Source organism: Lithobates pipiens, unplaced genomic scaffold (genome assembly GCF_037356315.1).
Source record: "Lithobates pipiens isolate NorthernLeopardFrog02 unplaced genomic scaffold, aLitPip1_a1.2 Scaffold_37, whole genome shotgun sequence".
NCBI lineage: Eukaryota > Metazoa > Chordata > Amphibia > Anura > Ranidae > Lithobates > Lithobates pipiens.
This window is the reverse complement of record NW_027507825.1, coordinates 3,530,649-3,552,877: the sequence shown is the minus strand read 5'-3', so window position 1 is coordinate 3,552,877 and position 22,229 is coordinate 3,530,649. Positions and strand designations below refer to the sequence as shown.

The window sequence follows — 22,229 nt, the reverse complement described above, 5'->3', positions numbered from 1 at the left end:
GTCCCACCATCACATCAGAGGTCCCCCATCACATCAGAGGTCCCCCATTATATCAGAGGTCCCCCCCATCACATCAGAGGTACTCCAAACATATCAGTGCCTGTCCCTCATATCAGAGGTCCCCCCATCACATCAGAGGTCCCCCTATCACATCAGAGGTCCTCCCATCACATCAGAGGTCCTCCCATCACATCAGAGGTCCTCCCATCACATCAGAGGTCCTCCCATCACATCAGAGGTTCCCGCATAATATAGGAATCCTGTCCTTCATATCAGAGGTCCTCCTATCACACCAAAGGTCCCCCATCATACCTCACATCAGAGCCTGTCCTTCACATCAGAGGTCCCCATCACATCAGAGGTCCCCCCACCACATCAGAGTGTCACCTTCATGTCAAAAGCCCTCCCATCATATGAGAGTCCCCCGTATACATCAGAGACCATCCAATGCAAGAGAGCCCTCCATCACATCAGAGCCCCCCCTTTCACACAGCATCACAATCACACAGTTCTCCCCATAATAGAGCCTTCTAATCACAGTGCCCCATCACAAATCCCCCCAATTACCCCCCCCCCAATCACACAGTCCCCTCTTCACTTCAGTGCCCTACCTTTTGGCTCAGGCAGTGCAGCAAAGGGTGGGCGGTGGAGGAGGTCAACGGGAAGCTTCTGTCTTCTCCTGAATGCCAGGGGTGGCCCCTGTATGCCGCCTGCCCTGGATCAAAATCATAGCAATAAATGACGCTGTGAGTCCTAGCCCTAGAGCATCAGCTCTTGTTTTGGTGCTGGTGGCTGTTCCACCTGCCCACAATGCCAACTCATGACACTGATCCAGGGCAAACAGGGTCCCGTCCCCATGACCTAGAAGGCACCCTGTTTGAAAAACACATGCCTAGGCCAAGTCACTGACTGGAGGACAAAGATGGCTTTTTAAGGATACAAGTTGGAGCTTTTTAAAAAAAAATGATACTGTAGCTGTATATTGTGACATATCAAGTAAAGTTCATGACAAAAAATTGAATAAAATTGACTTTACAAAATGCAATAATAACTCACAATATGTGCTAAAACGAAAACTCTCGCTTTATAATAAAACTTGGTGCATATAGGTCAGCGATTCTCAACCAGGGTTCCTCCAGAGGTTGCTGGGGGTTCCTTCAGCATTGGGCAATTTCTGCCTCTCTAAGTTCCCACCGACACCATTGATCTTTTTAGCTATATGTGAGGAGGTAATTCTTCTCAATGACCACAAGTGTGAGGACCATTCTTCCCACTGACCACAAGTGTAAGGACCATTCTTCCCAATGACCACAAGTGTGAGGACCATTCTTCCCACTGACCACAAGTGTGAGGACCATTCTTCCCAATGACCACAAGTGTAAGGACCATTCTTCCCAATGACCACAAGTGTGAGGACCATTCTTCCCACTGACCACAAGTGTGAGGACCATTCTTCCCAATGACCACAAGTGCAAGGACCATTCTTCCCACTGACCACAAGTGTGAGGACCATTCTTCCCAATGACCACAAGTGTAAGGACCATTCTTCCCACTGACCACAAGTGTGAGGACCATTCTTCCCAATGACCACAAGTGTAAGGACCATTCTTCCCACTGACCACAAGTGTGAGGACCATTCTTCCCAATGACCACAAGTGTAAGGACCATTCTTCCCAATGACCACAAGTGTGAGGACCATTCTTCCCAATGACCACAAGTGTAAGGACCATTCTTCCCACTGACCACAAGTGTGAGGACCATTCTTCCCAATGACCACAAGTGTAAGGATCATTCTTCCCACTGACCACAAGTATAAGGACCATTCTTCCCAATGACCACAAGTATAAGGACCATTCTTCCCAATGACCACAAGTGTAAGGACCATTCTTCCCACTGACCACAACTGTAAGGCCCATTCTTCCCAATGACCACAAGTGTGAGGACCATTCTTCCCAATGACCACAAGTGTGAGGACCATTCTTCCCACTGACCACAAGTGTAAGGACCATTCTTCCCAATGACCACAAGTATAAGGACCATTCTTCCCAATGACCACAAGTGTAAGGACCATTCTTCCCAATGACCACAAGTGTAAGGCCCATTCTTCCCACTGACCACAAGTGTGAGGACCATTCTTCCCAATGACCACAAGTGTGAGGACCATTCTTCCCAATGACCACAAGTGTAAGGACCATTCTTCCCAATGACCACAAGTGTAAGGACCATTCTTCCCACTGACCACAAGTGTAAGGCCGCGTACACACGCGCGGACTGTTTGCCCAACCTTGTTCGTCAAACAGTTTCGGCAAACAGTCCGCTCAAAATTTGCATGAGCGGACTTGCCCACACACGAGCGGACTGTTTGACGAACAAGGTTGGGCAAACAGTTCGCTCAACTTTTGAAATGAACGGACTCGCCCACGTAAGGAGGAGGCAAATCCGCCCATTTCGAGCGCGTGTACAGGTAGGCGGGGCCCGCGAAGGAGACGTCGCGGGCTCCGCCGCCTGGAATGGGCTTAAAGGGGAACCCCAACGCCGAAAAAAATCGGCGTGGGGGTTCCCCCAAAGTCCACACCAGACCCTTGTCCGAGCACGCTACCCGGCCGGCCAGGAAAGGGGGGCGAGCGAGCACGCCCCCCCTCCTGAGCCGTACCAGGCCGCGTGCCCTCAACATGGGGGGGTGCCTTGGGGAAGGGGGGGGCCGCGCGGCCCCCCCACCCCAAAGCACCTTGTCCCCATGTTGATGAGGACAAGGGCCTCTTCCCGACAACCCTGGCCGTTGGTTGTTGGGGTCTGCGGGCGGGGGGCTTATCGGAATCCGGGAGCCCCCTTTAAGAAGGGGGCCCCCGGATACCGGCCCCCCACCCTATGTGAATGAGTATGGGGTACAATGTATCCCTACCCATTCACCTGTGAAATAAAGTACAAAAAAAAACACAACACAGGGAAAAAATATTTTATTGCACAGCTCCGGGGGTCTTCCGTCTTCGGGGGTCTTCTCGCCGGACTCCTCCGCTATCTGTGTGTAGCTCTTTTACTAGCGGAGGAGTCCGGCTTTCTTCCTCCCCGCCGCCGGCCTCTTCTCCCGACTTCGGGGGTCTTGTCCCCCTCTTCGGTTCTTCTGCCGGGCCACCGCGCCTTCTTGTAGCTCTTTTACAGGCGGTGGCCCGGTCTTCTGTCGCCGCTGTCGTCGTCGTCGCCGCCGCCGCCGCCTTCCGTTCTTGTTCTTCTTCTTCTTCTTCTTCTCCTGGAGACGTTGACTCGACGATCTCTCCGGCCGGAATGCCAGAGCCGCGCTGTGCGGTCACTTATATAGTGACAATGGGGCGGTGTCACATGGTATATGTCACATGGGTTGGTCACATGGTGACCCCGCCCCCTTACGATGTCATAGTCCCCATGTGACATCAACCCATGTGACCAACCCATGTGACATATACCATGTGACACCGCCCCATTGTCACTATATAAGTGACCGCACAGCGCGGCTCTGGCATTCCGGCCGGAGAGATCGTCGAGTCAACGTCTCCAGGAGAAGAAGAAGAAGAACAAGAAGAAGAACAAGAACGGAAGGCGGCGGCGGCGGCGGCGACGACGACGACAGCGGCGACAGAAGACCGGGCCACCGCCTGTAAAAGAGCTACAAGAAGGCGCGGTGGCCCGGCAGAAGAACCGAAGAGGGGGACAAGACCCCCGAAGTCGGGAGAAGAGGCCGGCGGCGGGGAGGAAGAAAGCCGGACTCCTCCGCTAGTAAAAGAGCTACACACAGATAGCGGAGGAGTCCGGCGAGAAGACCCCCGAAGACGGAAGACCCCCGGAGCTGTGCAATAAAATATTTTTTCCCTGTGTTGTGTTTTTTTTTGTACTTTATTTCACAGGTGAATGGGTAGGGGTACATTGTACCCCATACTCATTCACATAGGGTGGGGGGCCGGTATCCGGGGGCCCCCTTCTTAAAGGGGGCTCCCGGATTCCGATAAGCCCCCCGCCCGCAGACCCCGACAACCAACGGCCAGGGTTGTCGGGAAGAGGCCCTTGTCCTCATCAACATGGGGACAAGGTGCTTTGGGGTGGGGGGGCCGCGCGGCCCCCCCCCTTCCCCAAGGCACCCCCCCATGTTGAGGGCACGCGGCCTGGTACGGCTCAGGAGGGGGGGCGCGCTCGCCCCCCTTTCCTGGCCGGCCGGGTAGCGTGCTCGGACAAGGGTCTGGTGTGGACTTTGGGGGAACCCCCACGCCGTTTTTTTTCGGCGTTGGGGTTCCCCTTTAAGCCCATTCCAGGCGGCGGAGCCCGCGACGTCTCCTTCGCGGGCCCCGCCTACCTGTACACGCGCTCGAAATGGGCGGACTTTCCGAGCGGGAACAGTCCGCTCATTTCGAAAGTACAGCGGACAAGCCCACACACGGGCGGACTGTTCGCTCAAACACAGTTTCAGCGGACAGTTTTTCGGAATTTCCGAAAGACTTTGTCCGTCCAACTGTCCGCTGAAACTGTCCGCTGAAAGCCCACACACGAGCGGACTGTCCGCCCAAACACTGTTCAGCGGACAAGGTTGGGCGAACAGTCCGCCCGTGTGTACGCGGCCTAAGGCCCATTCTTCCCAATGACCACAAGTGTAAGGACCATTCTTCCCACTGACCACAAGTGTAAGGCCCATTCTTCCCAATGACCACAAGTGTGAGGACCATTCTTCCCAATGACCACAAGTGTGAGGACCATTCTTCCCACTGACCACAAGTGTGAGGACCATTCTTCCCAATGACCACAAGTGTAAGGACCATTCTTCCCAATGACCACAAGTGTAAGGACCATTCTTCCCACTGACCATCACACTAATGTATCATGAGTTGTAGACTTCTAATTTTTAGTAGGGGTTCCCAGAGACCAGATAACTATTTGAAGGGTTCCTCTGTGTTGAAAAGGTTGAGGAAGGCTGATCTAGGTAAAGGAACACCCTTTGGGGGTCTATATTTATTTAAACATGTTGTAGTGTGCACCAGAATCCCCATTGAAGTCTCACTTGTAGGGAAGGGGAACTCCTTGTTGCAGTCCAGGTGTAGTTGAGCTTCCAGGGACAACGTGTCAAATCTGTTCACAAAGAATTCCCAGCTAAGGGCCGGGATGTCCTGCTTCAGGAAGTGGAGGAGAAGGAGCTTGCTGAGGATGGTCGGCCGGTCCTTCACCACCGTGTCAAACTGGAAATCCAGGCAGAGGCAAAGACCCTGCAGAGGTGGAGGAAGAAGGATAAGGATGACACTGAGGAGGTTCTCCAATGGCAGATGATCAGTCTAAACAAAAACCTTTCTATAGTTCTTAATAGCACAGGTCCTTAGATCTCCAACTATAGCCTGGTGATAGTTCTGTTTCTAGACCTGCTACTAGGATAGTTAGTTGATCTCCTAAATTAGACACTACTGCCCTACTGTAACCTGGAACCAGACTCAGATATACACTAGATTACCAAAAGTATTGGGACACCTACCTTTACACCACATGAACTTTAATGGCATCCCAGTCGTAGTCCATAGGGTTCAATATTGAGTTGGCTCCGCCTTTTGCAGCTATAACAGCTTCAACTCTTCTGGGAAGGCCGTCCACAAGGTTTAAGAGTGTGTCTATGGGAATGTTTGACCATTCTTCCAGAAGTGCATTTTCGAGGTCAGGCACTGATGTTTGGTGAGAAGGCCTGGCTTGCAGTCTCCGCTCTAATGCATCCCAAAGGTGTTCTATCAGGTTGTGTAGGCCAGTCAAGTTCCTCCACCCCAAACTCGCTCATCCATGTCTTCACGGACCTTGCTTTGTGCACTGGTCCCAATCATTTGGTGGAGGGGGGATTATAGGGTGGGGGTTGTTTTTCAGGGGTTGGGATTGGCCCCTTAGTTCCAGTGAAGGGAGCTTTTAAGGCGTCAGCATACCAAGACATTTTGGACAATTTGATACTCCCAGCTTTGTGACAAGAAGGCCTGGCTCACAGTCTCCACTCTAATTCATCCCAAAGGCTCATCCATGTCTTTATGGACCTTGCCTTGTGCACTGGTGCGCAGTCATGTTGGAACAGGAAGAGGCCGTCCCCAAACTGTTCCCACAAAGTTGGGAGCATGAAATTGTCAAAAATGTCTTGGTATGCTGACGCCTTAAGAGTTCCCTTCACTGGAACTAAGGGGCCAAGACCAACCCCTGAAGAACAACCCCAAACTATAATCCCCCCTCCCCCCCTACACCATAATCCCCCCCTTCACCAAATGATCGGGACCAGTGCACAAAGCAAGGTCCATAGAGACATGGATGAGCGAGTTTGGGGTGGAGGAACCTGACTGGTCTGCGCAGAGTCCTGACCTCAACCCGATAGAACACCTTTGGGATGAATTAGATCGGAAGACTGTGAGCCAGGCCTTCTCGTTCAACATCAGTGCCTGACCTCACAAATGCACTTCTGGAAGAATGGGTCAAACATTCCCATAGACACCCTCCTAAACCTTGTGGACGGCCTTCCCAGAAGAGATGAACCTGTTATAGCTGCAAAGGGCGGGGCCAACTCATTATAAAACCCTACGGACTAAGACTGGGATGCCATTAAAGTTCATTTGCGTGTAAAGGCAGGTGTCCCAATACTTTTGGTTATATACTGTATATTCAACCTAAAGCATATCCTTATTTAAAATGTAAAATCAAACATTCATTTTTGCATAGTATTTTAATTAATTCTAGCCTACCCCTAGTACGCAATGATCTTAAAGTATGTAAACTTGCTTCGTGAAGATCCCCATACAGGGGGAATTCTCCCTACTGACCATCAATGTGGGGAACATTTTTCCCTTTGACCATCACAGTGATGTACCAAGAGCTGTAATGTACAAAACGGTGGTAATTGGCAGGGCTTCCCCAAGACCTGAAAGTTATTTTAAGTTATTTCCTCCTTCTAGCGGTACATCGTTGGACTTCAAGTGGTGGAATGCAGCTGTGGGCATCACCCTGCCGGTACCATTTTTTTAGAGCTGGCGGTCGTCTTTCTTATCAAGGCAATCCTATTGGCTAATTAGCTGCTGGATTGCTTTTACAGGCAGCGGAAGGGTACTCCCCCCTCACCCACTGCCTTCAGTAGCTCTCCCATCCCACCAGGAGACCCGAGCAACTGGCCAGCGCTTCCGCCAGCTGACCATAGAGGCAAACAGAGACTGGAACGGCTCTGATCATCTCTATGGCATAGGAAGCCGGAAGCGATGATCATTCATCACTTCCCGAGATGTAAACGATATTGGTGTGATTAGAGGCTTTTAAGGGCAGAGGAGACATCTGGGGGTCTAACAGACCCCAGATCTCTCCATAAAAAGAGTCACTGCCTACTGCTATCACAAGGGATACTTATGTTTATGTAAAGTGTAAAACTAAATAAATAATAATAATAATATAATAATAATAAATAAAAAAAATCTTTAAAGTGTGCCCACCATAGCATCCTAGAGAACCTTCTGGAATTTGCTTAGGAGGCCCAGGCAACCTCAAATACTATTCTCAGTTGGAAGATGTATGACAAGGCACTTCTAAAGCACCGTGCTGCTCCTCACCATGTTCTGAAGAGTAAGTCCAACTATCCTGCAAATCAACATTCTACGCAATTCCATAAAGAACCTCGTTATTTTGCTAATTTTCCATAGCTCAGGATTCCGCTGTAGTCTGATAAGGCAAGTACAACTTCTAATGATGGAAGAACAAGGACAACCATTGGCCATCTGTAGTCAGAAACTCACCTGCAGGGCGGGCCTCTTGATGGTGTCCAGCAGGAGACCGGCTCGTGTGGCCACAGCTGGGTTGACGTCTTCCACGGCGGTCAAGAAGCAGCAGAACGCGTGGGCCAGCGAATATTTCAGTAAGTGGTTCTTTGTGAGCGAATGGATGTCCAGGAACCGGCAGAGAACGGCAACCTTCTCCACTGGAATGAAAGTCACAGTCAGAATCGTCAACACCAGGGATATGCAATTAGCGGAACCTCCAGCTGTTGCAGAACTACAATTCCCATGAGGCATAGCAAGACTCTTAGAGCCACAAGCATGACACCCAGAGGCAGAGGCATGATGGGACTCGTAGTTTAGCAACAGCTAGAGGTCCGCTAATTGCATATCAATGCTCTACACCATGTTCACCATGGTGACCAGTGGGAGATGGTCAACAAGCTACTATGTCTCACCAATAGACTTTAAGGGATTTGTTCCCATCCACTGCAGTACAAATAAAGTTAAGGAAACACCTAAACTTGACAAAATCTCCTCTTATCCTGGATGACCATGCTCAAAAAAGGATAAATAACCCTTAAATCGCAATGGAACATTGGGATTGAATCAGCTAAATACATTCCAGGGCCATCACAAAATATGACAGTTTACTGCTAAAGTCCTAGTAGAAAGGCCTATCAGAGTGGGACCCTTGTACCAATGGTCTCTCTCCAGATGTCCTACACACTTCCTGTTGAGTCAGACCTTTAGCGGTCCAATCAGCAAAGCTCCTGCTTCCAGCTGATTGGAGAGCTTTGGCAGTGACTCAGCGGGGGGGGGTTGGTGTCAAACCTCTAAGGGCGCTCCAACCTAGAGCATTACCTTTGTGATAGCTTTATTAGTGTTAAAAGATCATCAGATATTTACTCACAAAAAAACATGAGCGATAAGGCACATTAAAGTCCACAATGTACCTGAAACGACCTGATCATCTACACGAGTCCCAAGCGTGAGGCACGAGAAGACCTCCCAAAAGACTGATACATTTCAAGTGGGCTCTGAGGAATGGGGGAAGGGATCTACCCTCGAAAACGCATGAGCCCTTTGAAAGGTCTTCTTGTGGTTGGGACTTGTCTAGATCAGTGGTCTCCAAACTGCAGCCAGAAGCGGCCCTTTGTTTTCCTTTATTAGTACCTTGGGACACTATTCATTCTATGGCTACGAGACACCATTCTTACCACTGACACCAACAATGGGCCCAAGTGTGAGGTGCAAGAAGACCTCCCAAAAGACTGATGCATTTCAAGTGGGCTGTGAGGAAGAAGGGGATCTACCCTCAAAACGCATCAGACCTTTGCAAGGTCTTCTCGTGGTTGGGACTTGTCTAGATCAGTGGTCTCCAAACTGCAGCCAGAAGCGGCCCTTTGTTTTCCTTTATTAGTCCCTTGGGACACTATTCATTCCATGGATACGAGACACCATTCTTACCACTGACACCAAGAATGGGCCCAAGTGTGAGGTGCAAGAAGAACTCCCAAAAGACTGATGCATTTCAAGTGGGCTCTGAGGAAGAGGGTGGGATCTACCATCGAAACGTGTCAGCCCTTTGGAAGGTCTTCTTGTGGTTGGGACTTGTCTAGATCAGTGGTCTCCAAACTGCAGCCAGAAGCGGCTCTTTGATTTCCTTTATCAGGCCCTTGGGACACTATTCATCCCATGGATACAAGACACCATTATTACCACTGGCACCAACAATGGAGCATAATTCCTACCCCTGACACCAACAATGGAGCATAATTCCTACCCCGACACCAACAATGGGGCACTAATCCTCCCCCTGATATAAAAAATAGGATACTATTTACTCTCACTGATGCCAGAAAAAAAATTATATTCCCACTGGCCACAGTCCAGCCTCTCTAAAGTCTGAAGGACAATAAGCTGTTGGAGACCCTTGGTCTAGAACAGGGGTCTTCAAACTGCGCCTCGGGGGCCATATGCGGAACTTTGCTTGCTTTTATGTGGCCCTTGGGGCACTGTTTCATCCACTGATACCAACAATGGTACAGAATTGCACCCCACCCACACCAATGAAGGGACATAATTCCTCCCAATGACACCAATGATGGGGTCCAATGACACCAATGATGGGGCACAATACCTCCCACTGACACCAAAGTATGGGGCACAATTCCTAAATGATAAACCATTATTTTTTTTTCTCACTGATGTCGGGACCTTTTCTACTACCAATGGCCACAGTCCGGCCCCCCTAAAAATTGAAGGACAGTAAACTGGCCCTTTGTTTAGAAAGTTTGGAGACCCCTGGTCTAGAAGATCAGGCCGTTTCAAGTACATTGTGGACTTTGATGTGCCTTATTGCCGATGTTTTTTGTGAGTATACATCTGGTTCTTTTAACACGAATAAAGCTATCAACAAAGGTGACGCGCTAGGTTGGTGCTCCCTCTGGTCCTTGTTTTTGCAGTATTTCTCCTGGGTTTCCCCCGGCCCGTGGGGGGGGGGGGGCAAAGCCGGTGCAAATGTTGGATTAGCCGAAGATGTCTGATTAAAGTTCGCCAGCGCACTTCTCTCGAGTGCAGGAGATCGTCGTTTTTTTTTTGTCTGCACAGGTGTCGAACCTCTGCAGAGTGACCGCTGCTGCCACATAAGGAGCAAGGGCACTCTACAGGGTGCTGGCAGGACACAGGCTTTTCTATTCTTTTAGAAATTTTTCGCTTTTACACACCTGGAAAGTATTTAGTTCAATTAAACTGAGAGTTCAACAGGCGAGAGTCACACCTTTGTGTCCCCACTTTTATGTATTTGTGTGTGATATGCTCTGCTATAGACACGTGCAATTCATTTCGTTAAAAATTTGTTTTTTTCTTTAAATTACTTTTGACAAATTCCGTTAATTCTGAAATATCCGATTTAACGAAAACCAGTTTGCTGACTCTTTCCTGAATCTTCGGAAATTCAAATATTCAGAATTTCTAAAATTTTCAATTCAAAAATCCGGACATTTGAAAATCCAAAAATCAGAATGAAAATCCAAAAATCTGAACTAATAACTAACTAATAATAACTTAACTATTGCTAAACTATTAAATTACAGGTGTCGGAATTTCCTTTCAAATTTGGCTGTTGGTGAACGCAACGGATACGAATTTATCCGGAGTTACGAATTATCCAAAATACCGATTTCTGTATCTAAACGGATGGAATGTAACAAATTACTTTTTATTATTATTATTTATTATTCATTTGTTCCGTTCCATTTGTTTGGAATGCGGCATTCGTTATTTCGGATAATTCGTAACTTCCAACAAATTTATAAAATTGTAAATTTGAATATTTGGAAACTTGAAAAATCCAAAAATAAGAAAGAAAATCCAAAAATTCGAAAGAACGAAAATAGTTGGCTATTATTTAGAATTTTCCTATTTTCGTTCTTTCGAATTTTCGGATTTTCTTTCTTATTTTTGGATTTTTCAAGTTTCCAAATATTCGAATTTACAATTTTAATTATAAATGTATTGGAAGCTACGAATTATCCGAAATAACAAATGCCGCATCCAAACACATGGAATGGAACAAATGAATAATAAATAATAATAATAAAAAGTAATTTCGTTACGTTCCATTCGTTTAGATACGGAAATCATTATTTTGGATAATTTGTAACTCCGGATAAATTCTTATCCGTTGCGTTCACCAACAGCCAAATTTGAAAGGAAATTCCAATACCTATAATTTAATAGTTATTAGTTAGTTGGCTATTATTTCGAATTTTCTGATTTTCGTTCTTTCGAATTTGCCAAATTTTAAAAGAAATTCCAATACCTGTAATTTAATAGTTATTAGTTGGCTATTATTTAGAATTTTCCTAATAACTATTAAATTACAGGTATTGGAATTTCTTTTAAAATTTGGCTGTTGGTGAACGCAACGGATACGAATTTATCTGGAGTTACAAATTATCCAAAATAACGATTTCCGTATCTAAAGGAATGGAACGTAACGAAATGACTTTTTATTATTATTATTTATTATTCATTTGTTCCGTTCCATGTGTTTGGATGCGGCATTCCTTATTTCGGATAATTAGTAACTTCCAATACATTTATAATTAAAATTGTAAATTCGAATATTTGGAAACGTGAAAAATCCAAAAATAAGAAAGAAAATCCGAAAATTCGAAAGAACAAAAATTGGAAAATTCTAAATAATAGCCAACTAACTAATAACTATTAAATTACAGGTATTGGAATTTCCTTTCAAATTTGGCAAATTTGAAAGAACGAAAATCTGAAAATTCAAAATAATAGCCAACTAACTAATAACTATTAAATTATAGGTATTGGAATTTCCTTTCAAGTTTGGCTGTTGGTGAACGCAACGGATACGAATTTATCCGGAGTTACAAATTATCCAAAATAACGATTTCCGTATCTAAACAAATGGAACGTAACAAATTACTTTTTAATATTATTATTTATTATTCATTTGTTCCGTTCCATGTGTTTGGATGCGGCATTCCTTATTTCGGATAATTAGTAACTTCCAATACATTTATAATTAAAATTGTAAATTCGAATATTTGGAAACCTGAAAAATCCAAAAATAAGAAAGAAAATCCGAAAATTCGAAAGAACGAAAATCCGAAAATTCTAAATAATAGCCAACTAACTAATAACTATTAAATTACAGGTATTGGAATTTCCTTTCAAATTTGGCAAATTCGAAAGAACGAAAATCTGAAAATTCAAAATAATAGCCAACTAACTAATAACTATTAATCTATAGATATTGGAATTTCCTTTCAAATTTGGCAAATTCGAAAGAACAAAAATCTGAAAATTCAAAATAATAGCCAACTAACTAATAACTATTAAATTACAGGTATTGGAATTTCCTTTCAAATTTGGCAAATTCGAAAGAACGAAAATCTGAAAATTCGAAATAATAGCCAACTAACTAATAACTATTTATCTATAGATATTGGAATTTCCTTTCAAATTTGGCAAATTCGAAAGAACAAAAATCTGAAAATTCAAAATAATAGCCAACTAACTAATAACTATTAAATTACAGGTATTAGAATTTCCTTTCAAATTCGGCTGTTGGTCAACGTAACGAATACGAATTTATCAGAAAGTTACGCATTATCCGAAACTAACGAATACCGCATCTAAACAAATGGAGAAAATTAATAATAATAAATAGTAATAATAAAAAGTTGTTATTATTATTATTAATTATTATTACATTTGTTATGCTCCATTCGTTTAGATGTGGCATTCGTTATTTTGGATAATTTGTAACTTCAGATAAATTTGTATTCGTTACGTTCACTAATAGCCAAATTGGAAATTCCAATACCTATAATTTAATAATTAGTTATTATTAGTTGGTTAGTTAGTTATTATTATTTAAATTTTTTCGGATTTTCTCTCTTATTTTTGGATTTTGGAATTTCCGAATTTTCAAAATTCAAAATGTCCAAATTTTCAAAGAAAAAACCCCCCAAAAAAATGAATGTAATGAAAAGTAACACATTTTTTGGCAGTGCACATGTCTACTCTGCCATTCCTGAAAAAACACAAAAGATTTACTTTTTTGGTCAACGAATGTCATTGCACTACATATCTACATATATGTAAATGAGCACCATTAAAAACAATAAGAACCCAAAGGGTTGAACATTTCCAGGTCTTAAGAATGCATGCTGAGCTTCGGTATGGTGGAATCAGTCTACTATAGGGCACTCATGGTTCAGAAGAACTTGACATCTACCAAGACTGGGCCAGCATAGAGAACAGGTGCTCCCCATCCTAAAGCATCCATCTAGTGTGGTGTACGGGGTTTGTGGTTGGACCTACACACACTCAGCCCTCCATTCATGGAGATACCAGTCCATATTGTAAATTTTCGCATAGGAACTGTTAGTGGCCATCCGTATTAAAACAGCAGATTTTGCTTAGGAAGCGTACCTGCTTCAAACCTCATCTTCCAGTCCTTGCTGTTGAAGTTGGAGTTTATAATTGTCCAGAAGATATCCGCGCCGTATGGAAGAGACAGAGCATGGAGGAGCAGAGGGACCGCCAGGGAACACAGCTGGGAAAACTCCGACTTCAGAACCCGCCACAAGCTATTAAAGGTCGAAAAAGTTCATGTTTCAGTTTAATTTGTCCCGTCTCTGATGACACCAAAAACTGTCTCCAGATCAAATGACTATGGTAGGTCTTTGGACTGCTGAACGCTCTACAAACTTTGGTTGCTCATAGGCAACTGAGGGTGGCTGAATGTACATGAACCTTTTAACCAACCTCAACTATCACCAATCGACCAATGGGCACATAACTGAGTGTCTACTAGTAGTCAGTAACATTCAACTGGACTTGTTGTGTAATGTTGAAGATGCTGTTCTTCAGTTCTACTCATTACCTTGAAGAAGCTACAAAACATCTTCAACAACACAGAAGAAGTCCAGTTGACTGTGACAAACCACTACCAGATACACCATGACCTGGAGGAATGAGAACCTTGAGAAACGTAGTTGGGTGTCCTGTGAGGCTTTATTGGAGATGGGCTGTGTGGTTCTACCAGACACTACTAGTCTTCCTTTCTAAGCCCTTGTACACACGGTCAGAGAATCCATCGGACTGTGTTGTCGGATAATCCGACTGTGTGTGGTCTGCATCGGACTGTTTCCGTCGGAATATCCGTCGGCCCAAATTTTACAACATGTTGGAAATATTTTCCGACCTACTGGTCCGATAGGATCATGTGTAGAGAATTTCGATCGGACAAAGTGCCACGCATGCTCAGATCAAATTCCTACATCAAAGCTATTGGCTACTAGCCTGAACGTAGTCCCATCGTAACGAAATTACGTCATCACGTTCTGAAAGATCGGATTTTTCGACAACTTTGTCCGACCGTGTGTATGCAACAGTTTCGGACAAAATCCGACGGATTTGGTTGTCGAAATGTCCGACCGTGTGTACAAGGACTAACTCTCCATTTGTCTCCAACGATAAATACCCAATACTTCTAGGTATGGAGGACTCATCACCTTTGGTTCCATTTGACAGAACTAGTGCGTCATTATTGGTCCAGAGCTGTGACATGGGGTGGCCAAAGAGTCCTCTATATGTGCCAAGCCATGACTTCCAGGTTAAATAGGGCTCACTTTATTTTCTCCTGGTGACTAAGCGGGGTAGTGTGAGTTTGAAGGAAATTTAATAGATTTTATCAAGTTGTTATGGGTAAAGATCCAGTTTAACCTAAGCCTTAAACATAGTCCTCAACACTGGACCTTCCAATACTCTTTGGTACTGAAGTTCAGCTACAGTGCCTTCAAAAAGTATTCATACCCCTTGAAATTTTCCACATTTTGTCACGTTACAACCAAAAACATAAATGTATTTTATTGGGCTTTTACATGATAGACCAACACAAAGTGGCACATAATTGTGAAGTGGAAGGAAAATTATAAATGATACAAATAAATATGTGAAAAGTGTGTGTGTGTGTGGGGGGGGGGGGGCATCTGTACTCAACCCCCTTTACTCTGATACCCCTAACTAAAATCTAGTGGAACCAATTGCCTTCAGAAGTCACCCAATTAATAAATAGCGTTTACAGCTGTTCTGTGAAGCCCTCAGAGGTGTGTTGGAGAACCTTAGTGAAGAAACAGCATCATGAAGGCCAAGGAACACACCAGACAGGTCAGGGATAAAGTTGTGGAGAAGTATAAAGCAGGGTTGGGTTATAATAAAATCTCCCCAAGCTTTGACCATCTCACAGAGCTCTGTTCAATCCATCATCGGAAAATGGAAAGAGTATGGGCACAACCGCAAACCTACCAAGACATGTCCGTCCACCAAAACTGACCGGGCCGGGCAAGGAGAGCATTCATCAGAGAAGAGCCAAGAGGTCTATGGTGACTCTGGAGGAGCTGCAGAGATCCACAGCTCAGGGGGGAGAATCTGTCCACAGGACAACTATTAGTCGTCTCTCCACAAATCTGCCCTTTATGGAAGAGTGACAAGAAGAAAGACATTGGAGGAAGAAAGTCATAAGAAGTCCTGTTTGTAGTTTGTGAGAAGCCATGTGGGGGAGGGGGCAGCAAACATGTGGAAGAAGGTGATCTGGTCAGATGAGACCAAAATTCTACTTTTTGGCCTAAAACCAAAACGCTATGTGTGGGGGAAACTAACACTGCCCATCCCCCGAACACACCATGAGACATGGTGGTGGCAGCATCATGTGGTGGGGATGGTTTTCTTCAGCAGGGACAGGGAAGCTGGTCAGAGTTGATGGGAAGATGGATGGAGACAAATACAGGACAATCTTAAAAGAAAACCTGTTAGAGTCGGCAGAAGACTTGAGACCGGGGCGGAGGTTCCCCTTCCAGCAGGACAACGACCCGAAACATCCAGCCAGAGCTACAATGGAATGGTTTACATCAAAGCATATTCATGTGTTAGAATGGCCCAGTCACAGTCCAGACCTAAATCCCATTGAGAATCTGTGGCAAGACTTGAAAATTGCTGATCACAGACGCTCTCCATCCAATCTGACAGAGCTTGAGATATTTTACAAAGAAGAAGAATGGGCAGAAATGTCCTCTCTAGATGGGCAAAGCTGGTAGAGACACCCCCAAAAAGACTTGTAGAGAAAGGGGGTTCTACAAAGTATTGACTCCGGGGGGCGCCATACAAATGCCCCTCCCCCACACTTTTCACATATTTATTTGTATCATTTTCCTTCCACTTCACAATTAGGTGACACTTTGTGTTGGTCCATCACATAAAATCCCAATAAAATACATTTAGGTTTTTGGTGTTAACATGATGTGGGGGATTTCAAGGGGTATGAATACTTTTTCAAGGCACTGTAGGTTATTTGGGTCTTTATAAGTAAATGAGTATCCTCCAAATTAATGGGAAGCCAGTATATGAAGTGAAGAATGGGGGTGAGGTGAAGTGCCGGGGTTGGTGGGTGAGAAGGTGCATGTCGGATGTGGATGTGACATTTGGGGATCGTCTATCATCAGCCCAAACCAATCAAACTGGCTACAATGTATCAAAGGATTTTCATGTCCCCGTTATGGTTCTCATCTATCCATCTCTTCTCCTCAGCCAGACTCTCAGCTCTCAGGACCCAGAACTCTACCTGCGACCTCCGCTGTGTGTAGTGCCGTCTTGTTGGAAGCCACCTGAGATACTGGACGGCTCCCTGGACAATTCCTTCAATGACCCCCGCCTTACACCTACTTTCTCTTGAACCCTTTGCTCCTCCTATGAGTTTGCTGACTTAAGCCCCGCCTTTGCACCTCTTGTTTGCCAGATTATTGTGCTCTCTTCAGCCAATATTTTGTTTTTCTCACTCCTGCTGCTGCCCGTTTCTTTTGTTATGAACTTTTGGCTTGTTTGACCACCTCAATACCGGGGGGCACTTACACCCCCTTTCCTGCCCAGGCCAAATTTCCGCTTTCAGCACTGTCGCAATTTGAATGACAATTGCGCGGTCGTGCTACGCTGTACCCAAACAGGATTTTTATCATTTTGTTCCCACAAATGGAGCTATCTTTTGGTGGTATTTGATCACCTCTGTGGTTTTTATTTTTTGCTGAGCAAATAAAAAAAGACCAAAAATTTTGAAAAAAAAATAAATGTTTTTCTTTTATTTCTGTTATAAAATGTTGTAAATAAGTACACTTTCTCCTTCACTGATGGGCACTGATAAGGCGGCACAGATGAGATGGCACCAATTAAGCGGCAATGATGGGCACTGACGATGGGCACTGATAGGCGGCACTGATGGGTGGCACTGATATGCAGCACTGATGGGCATTGATAGGTGGCACTGATAGGTGACAATGATGGGCACCAAAAGGCTGCACTGATGGGTACTTATGGGTGGCACTGATAGGTGGCACTGCTGGGCAATGATAGGCGGCACTGCTGGCCACTGATATGCGGCACTGGTATCACTGATGGCACTGGCAGGCATTGGGGGTGGGCACTGATTGGCAGCTGCCTGGGCACTGACTGGCATTTCCCTGGTGGTCTAGGGTGGCATACCTGGTGGTCCAGAGTGGTGACCATCCTGGTGGTTCTGGGTGGGCATCTGAGGGGGGCTGTGCTGATAAGCAATCAGCACAGACCCCCCCTGTTGGGAGAGCCGCCGATCGGCTCTCCTTCACTCGCTTCTTTTAGACACGAGTGAGGAAAAGCCGATCAGCGGCTCTTCCTGTTTATATCGTGATCAGCCGTGATTGGACGCTGTTGATCAAGTGGCAAAGAGCCTCCGTCAGAGGCTCTTTACCAAGATCGGTATAGCGGAGTGTCATACTGACACACCACACCACAGAACGCCGCAATGTGCGCGACATCCACGGACGCACGAGATCGGTCGCTTTGGGAGGCCGCCAAATGATGTCCACCCAGAACGAGAGTCGCGCCGCCCATCCGTCATTTGATGGCCGGCAGACGGGAATCGGTTAACGACCGCACTACTGCTTAATCCCTACTTGCTATATCTGGACCCTGGCTTTTTCACCTCCTGGTGAGGGTGATCATGAGGACCGTTACCTGGGACTAACAAGCAGCAAAACCCATCCCCACCATCAGGAGCTCTAGTGAATACTGGTTACTACTTAGACCCCCCCGTACCTCAGGTAAACCCCTGAGTCATCCGCCAGGGTATTCCGCTGCTGCACTTATCTCTACTGCTCTCCCAGCCTGACCCCCTGACCATGACACCAGCATGCTTTGGGGTTAGATGGTCTGGCAGCTTACCTGGAGATCAGCATATGCTCCTGTATGTAGGCGAGGAACTGAAGATGGTCCTTCTTAGCGATGTAAAGACACTCGCCGTGCAGGCACAAGGTCTTCAGACAGTTCAGCATGTTGAACAGGATGTCCGGTTCATCAAACTTTGCCATTTCCTACATACAAAAAATAAAGAATAAGAGAGAGAGAGAGAGAGAGAGAGAGAGAGACACTCTGGCGGGTCTTTTAGTTGAAATCTTACATCCTCTGCCCCCCCCCCCCACCCCATAACCCTTGCACAACTATTGTGAATAATCACCATAATAGTGTCTAATATGGGTATTCCCTACAATCGTTTGCTCCATCTAGTGGCCATAATTGGTAGACATGTGCACTGACCAAAAAATGTGTTCGTTTTGGTTTCGTTCTTTTTTTGCTTTTTTAGGAAAATTAGAAAATTCGGAAATCCGAAAATTCCGATTTTCGACTTTTCGGATTTCCGAATTTCCTTAATCTTAAAATTTTAAAATTTGCGAATTTCCAAATTTTTAAATTTGCGAATTTCCAAATGTTTAAATTTCCAAATTTCAAATTTTTGAATTCTGAATTTTATCTGAGGTTAAGAATGATACGAAATAACAAATACCGTATCTAAACAAATGGAATAGAACAAATTAATAATAAATAATAATAATAAAAAGGTTTTATTATTATTGTTATTTATAATTATTAGATCGTTACATTCCATTCTTTTAGATACGTCATTCAGATAATTCGGAACTTCAAATAAATTCGTACTCGTTACTTTCACTAACAGCCAAAGTTGAAAGGAAATTCCAATAGCTATAATTTAATGGTTAATTATTATTTCAGATTTTCGGGTTTTCATTCATTTGTTTTTTTCAGATTTTCATTCTTATTTTTGGATTTTCACATTTCCAAATTTTAGAATTTTCAAATATCCATAATATATTCTGAATTTCCAAAATTTTAAATTTCCAGAACATCCGAATTTCGAATTTTCGAAATTTCGAAAATTAGCATTTTCCAATTCTAATTTTCAAATGTTTCAATTTCCGAAATTTTCCAGTTTCCAAGTTTCGAATTTCCAAAAATTTAGAATTTTCGAAATTCAGAAATTCCAAAATGTCAAATTTCTGAAATCTCCTGAAATTTTAAAATTCAGAATTTCAAAATTCGGAAATTGTAAATTTGAAAAATTCAGAAATTTCGGAATTAACGAATTTGTTAAAATTCGTTAAAAAACCTGTCAGGAAAATACCACATTATGGCCACTAGATGGAGCGGGTGATCTTAGAAAATATACATATTAGACAAATTACGGGGATTAATTGTGTCGGCTGTATGAGCGTTGAGTCATTTGCATGGGGGGGTTTAGATACACCCCACAATGGACGCACCTGGAGAATGGTGTAAATTAACTTCAGGGTCACAGGAAGCTGCTGGTAGAGGAACTTGTGATCCGTATCGTTTTTCACATCTGTTACAGTAAAACAAAGAAAATGAGATGCTGGTTAGTGTGGGTGATGGTTAGTGCGGGTGACGGTTAGTGCGGGTGACGGTTAGTGCGGGTGACGGTTAATGCGGGTGACGGTTAATGCGGGTGACGGTTAATGCGGGTGACGGTTAGTGCGGATGCTGGTCAGTGCGGGTGATGATCAGTGCGGGTGATGATCAGTGCGGGTGATGATCAGTGCGGGTGATGATCAGTGCGGGTGATGGTTAGTGCGGATGACAGTTAGTGCGGGTGACGGTTAGTGCGGGTGACGGTTAGTGCGGGTGACGGTTAATGCGGATGCTGGTTAGTGCGGATGCTGGTCAGTGCGGGTGATGATCAGTGCGGGTGATGATCAGTGCGGGTGATGGTCAGTGCGGGTGATGATCAGTGCGGGTGATGGTCAGTGCGGGTGATGGTTAGTGCGGGTGATGGTTAGTGCGGGTGATGGTTAGTGCGGATGAAGGTTAGTGCGGATGCTGGTCAGTGCGGGTGATGGTCAGTGCGGGTGATGGTCAGTGCGGGTGATGGTTAGTGCGGATGATGGTTAGTGCGGATGATGGTTATTGTGGATGCTGGTTAGTGCAAAGGCTGGTTAGTGCGGATGATGGTTAGTGCGGATGATGGTTATTGTGGATGCTGGTTAGTGCAAAGGCTGGTTAGTGCGGATGATGGTTAGTGTGGATGCTGGTTAGTGCAAAGGCTGGTTAGTGTGGATGATGGTTAGTGCGAAGGCTGGTTAGTGCGGATGCTGGTTAGTGCGGGTGATGGTTAGTGCGAAGGCTGGTTAGTGCGGGTGATGGTTAGTGCGAAGGCTGGTTAGTGTGGATGATGGTTAGTGTGGATGATGGTTAGTGCGAAGGCTGGTTAGTGCGAAGGCTGGTTAGTGCGGGTGATGGTTAGTGCGAAGGCTGGTTAGTGCGGGTGATGGTTAGTGCGAAGGCTGGTTAGTGTGGATGATGGTTAGTGCGATAGCTGGTTAGTGCGGGTGATGGTTAGTGCGAAGGCTGGTTAGTGTGGATGCTGGTTAGTGTGGGTGATGGTTAGTGTGGATGATGGTTAGTGCGAAGGCTGGTTAGTGTGGATGCTGGTTAGTGTGGATGCTGGTTAGTGCGGGTGATGGTTAGTGTGGATGATGGTTAGTGCGAAGGCTGGTTAGTGTGGATGCTGGTTAGTGCGGGTGATGGTTAGTGCGGGTGATGGTTAGTGCGGGTGATGGTTAGTGCGGGTGATGGTTAGTGCGGGTGATGGTTAGTGCGGGTGATGGTTAGTGTGGATGCTGGTTAGTGTGGATGCTGGTTAGTGCGGGTGATGGTTAGTGTGGATGCTGGTTAGTGCAAAGGCTGGTTAGTGTGGATGATGGTTAGTGTGGATGATGGTTAGTGCGAAGGCTGGTTAGTGCGGATGCTGGTTAGTGCGGGTGATGGTTAGTGCAAAGGCTGGTTAGTGCGGATGATGGTTAGTGTGGATGATGGTTAGTGTGGATGATGGTTAGTGCGGATGATGGTTAGTGCGAAGGCTGGTTAGTGTGGATGATGGTTAGTGCGATAGCTGGTTAGTGCGGGTGATGGTTAGTGCGAAGGCTGGTTAGTGTGGATGCTGGTTAGTGCGGGTGATGGTTAGTGTGGATGATGGTTAGTGCGATAGCTGGTTAGTGCGGGTGATGGTTCGTGCGAAGGCTGGTTAGTGTGGATGCTGGTTAGTGCGGGTGATGGTTAGTGTGGATGATGGTTAGTGCGAAGGCTGGTTAGTGTGGATGCTGGTTAGTGTGGGTGATGGTTAGTGCGGGTGATGGTTAGTGCGGGTGATGGTTAGTGCGGGTGATGGTTAGTGGGGGTGATGGTTAGTGTGGATGCTGGTTAGTGCAGGTGATGGTTAGTGCGGGTGATGGTTAGTGCGGGTGATGGTTAGTGCGGGTGATGGTTAGTGTGGATGCTGGTTAGTGTGGATGCTGGTTAGTGCGGGTGATGGTTAGTGCGGGTGATGGTTAGTGCGGGTGATGGTTAGTGCGGGTGATGGTTAGTGCGGGTGATGGTTAGTGCGGACGCCGGCTCTGCTTTTCACTTATTTGATACATTTTCCATTACATGTTTTAACCCCGTTCTCCCTTCTCTTCTATCAGTACAGCATAGAAGGGTAACGGGAGGAATTTGATTGATTGATTGATTAATGTGAGCACTGAAGACTGTCCAGCAATTTTTCTCTCCTAAACATTGATA

General features: G+C 45.4%; 1 protein-coding gene across 3 annotated transcripts in view; it reads right to left on the bottom strand.

The window, feature by feature from the left end:
* Positions 1–22,229, bottom strand: part of UNC79 (unc-79 subunit of NALCN channel complex) — a 272,784-nt gene that overhangs the window by 138,110 nt on the left and 112,445 nt on the right. For all 3 annotated transcript variants that reach the window (XM_077466667.1, XM_077466665.1, XM_077466666.1), the window contains 5 exons: positions 19,916–19,995; positions 18,522–18,670; positions 13,704–13,861; positions 7,749–7,930; positions 5,021–5,222 (listed from right to left, as the gene is read on the bottom strand). In XM_077466667.1, coding sequence (XP_077322793.1) covers positions 5,021–5,222; positions 7,749–7,930; positions 13,704–13,861; positions 18,522–18,670; positions 19,916–19,995 — 771 coding nt within the window. The remainder of the gene's footprint in view (positions 1–5,020; positions 5,223–7,748; positions 7,931–13,703; positions 13,862–18,521; positions 18,671–19,915; positions 19,996–22,229) is intronic.